Here is a 2641-nt window from a genome sequence, read left to right as displayed (position 1 = left end):
TTTGGTCTGACCTAATCTGCTCGAGGGCATCTTTTACTTTCTAAAATAAATTGTAAACTGGGTAACAAGCAGTCTGTCCAAAGTCCCCGACAAAAAAGCATTGTAAATTAGTTCTGAAAAGCCCTGAGGGGGAGAGACTAATAACTTCACTTCATTTCACTTCACTTCTAAAATTGCAATGTTTTTCTTTATCCTCGTATCCCGCGGAAAGTGACACGAAAAGGTTTTCACCAGACCAGACTGGCGGTTTAAAATCGGGCCCTCTCCATATCAACAAGGCAGTTAGTTACCAATCTGGTTTTTGCATTGTATATATAACATTTTGCGCGATTTTGAAGATGGTATCCACCTCTTCAGATTGCAGTATTGACGCCAATAGGCAAGGCTTTGCTTTTTTGGCTCATTTATGGAGTGGATGAGGTCAAGAGAAAATGAGGGGACAGAGAGGGAGGCTCCCGGTCCAGCCCTTGGGATATGTCATGCCCGAGACGTCCGCATGCAGGTTAACCTCGGTCTGATGTTTGCCGCCATTTTCTCTTTTCACTAAGAACCTGAAGAGCCTGAGATAAAGCGCTTTCTTGATTTAAGAATGATGAGGCTTATTACTCATCGCGTGATACTGAGTATGGTGTGCGGCATGCAGACATCTGTCCTTGGCCCAATATTATATTTGTTATATACATCTCAACTTGGCGATATTATCAGGAAGAACGACATAGAATCTCATTTTTATGCGGATGACTCGCAAATTTATTTTTCCTTTGATTCTGCTACACCAAACTGTTCGTTTGTGGTTTCTCGTGTGGACGCTTGTATTCATATGACCTTGTGTCCTGGATGTCATATAACAAACTGAAGCTGAATGGCGATAAGACGGAACTTTTACTTATCAGTCCTCAACATCAACTTTCTTTTTCCTTTCCGTCTCTTACAGCTCATGCCGGATCCATCATGAAGCCTTTTTATCTGCCAGAAATATTGCGCAACTTGACGTGGAAAAACTAAAACTAAAAATAAAACGGAGAAATTCCACGCATATTCTGACTGGATCGCCCTATGGCAACCCAGTGATTATCCCAACCTGTTGTATGGTTGGTCAAGCAAGCATGTTCCGACGAAGCAGAATTTTCCATTCTGCAAAAAAAAAACCGACCATCAATGTCTTTGTTTGGAGGCATGGCACATTAATTCCAATAACTAGACTACAATCGCATGTGAAAGTCAGAAAGAACTGCTTTTTCATATCGTTAAAATATATTAGAAATTGACATGGAAATGGTACTCAACTATAGCCCAAATTTTAAATTACTTTAAATGAATTAACAATAAGGAACAAACCATAATACCTTTTTTTGGAATATTATTATTTTATTAGTATTTTACAAACCACAATATGATAAAAAACTGCATCAACGCAAATGCAAATCTGCCTCCCTTTTATTTTCTTTGTTCTTCTCCCGGCCCCGACGACGCCTGCGAGGAAGTTTAAAAGCACGTAAAGAACATCGTAGTCAATATTAAATTAAATTCTGTTAGCGTTCCTGTTGACACTATACAAATGGTTCGTTTAATAATTAACATAACTCGATCAACACCTGCAACCCTCTAATGCAGGTGCATCTTCTTCTCCTTCGATTATGATATTAAAACGACAGCAACGTTTGTCTTTGGTCCGACCATTTCATTTCCACGTGGCATCTCATTTGTTGAATCGTCATGACTTTTTGTGCTCCATCAAGAAAACTTAGTTGGTTCGGTTTGGGATATGGTCCGCTGTTAAGGGAAAACATCAATGGAGTATTTCTCGGTCAAGCTTCAAGAATCCTTCAAGAAATTGTTCTGCCTCTGCTTTCAACCAAAAACCGCCCTTTCTTGCATTTTTTCCTTGCAACTATGCTTTATTAAGACTTTCGAGAACAATAATTTAACTCTCAGCAATTAAACACTTGCAATATTTAAGTAGCTCAGTACGTCAGTATTTGTCATATACTCACTTAATTAACGCGTCAATTTGAACATTAGAGAGACATGGTCATTTTTATTACAAACAACTGAAAGTTGGCCTTCGAACCAGCAGTATATCTCCACTGGGATTCAGCTGAGAATGTATCGGCTGCGTATTTTCCTTACATTATTTTACTCGCCGTTAAGTGTCTTGGCTGCGCAAGGCAACACACAGTGCCGTGAATCAGGAAGTCAACGTGGAGTCGCCCTTCGACATGCAGTCTACAGCTCCAAGATAATACAACGCTATTTTGACTGCGTTAACGAGTGTATCAACGATCCGCCATGCTTGAGCATCAACTTTTGGTGGGACACCAGGAAATGTGATTTGAACTATAAAACAAAGGAACACAGTTGTCGCGCTTGTTTCGTAGCTGAACCACACTCAACTTACTTGGGAATAGGGAAACTACCTGGAAACCGAGGTAAGCAGTAGTTTAACTCCGTTTTCAAATCGTTGTTTTTCGAGATCACTTTTAGGATACAAAATTTCAAGTGAGTAACGGTGAGTGGGTACAAAACGAAGACCGAGGACCACTTCAAAATCGTCGACCGAAAACCTAGAGGAAACAACATTTGCGGTTTACAAAGAATTTGACCAGGGTCTTCCTTTTGTAGAAACCCCACAAAAACTACA

The 2641-nt window shown here is 39.9% G+C and overlaps 1 protein-coding gene across 1 annotated transcript in view; it reads left to right on the top strand.

The window, feature by feature from the left end:
* Nucleotides 1–1404: 1404 nt before the first annotated feature.
* LOC138019336 (contactin-associated protein-like 2) overlaps nucleotides 1405–2641 on the top strand; it is a 3199-nt gene continuing 1962 nt past the window's right edge. Inside the window, exon 1 of the mRNA XM_068866088.1 lies at nucleotides 1405–2429. Coding sequence (XP_068722189.1) covers nucleotides 2105–2429 — 325 coding nt within the window. The 5' untranslated portion in view covers nucleotides 1405–2104. The remainder of the gene's footprint in view (nucleotides 2430–2641) is intronic.

This window comes from Montipora capricornis, chromosome 10, assembly GCF_036669925.1.
Source record: "Montipora capricornis isolate CH-2021 chromosome 10, ASM3666992v2, whole genome shotgun sequence".
In the NCBI taxonomy this organism is placed as follows: Eukaryota; Metazoa; Cnidaria; class Anthozoa; order Scleractinia; family Acroporidae; genus Montipora; species Montipora capricornis.
Note: the sequence above shows the minus strand (reverse complement) of the source record. Positions and strands in the feature narration are given on the sequence as shown.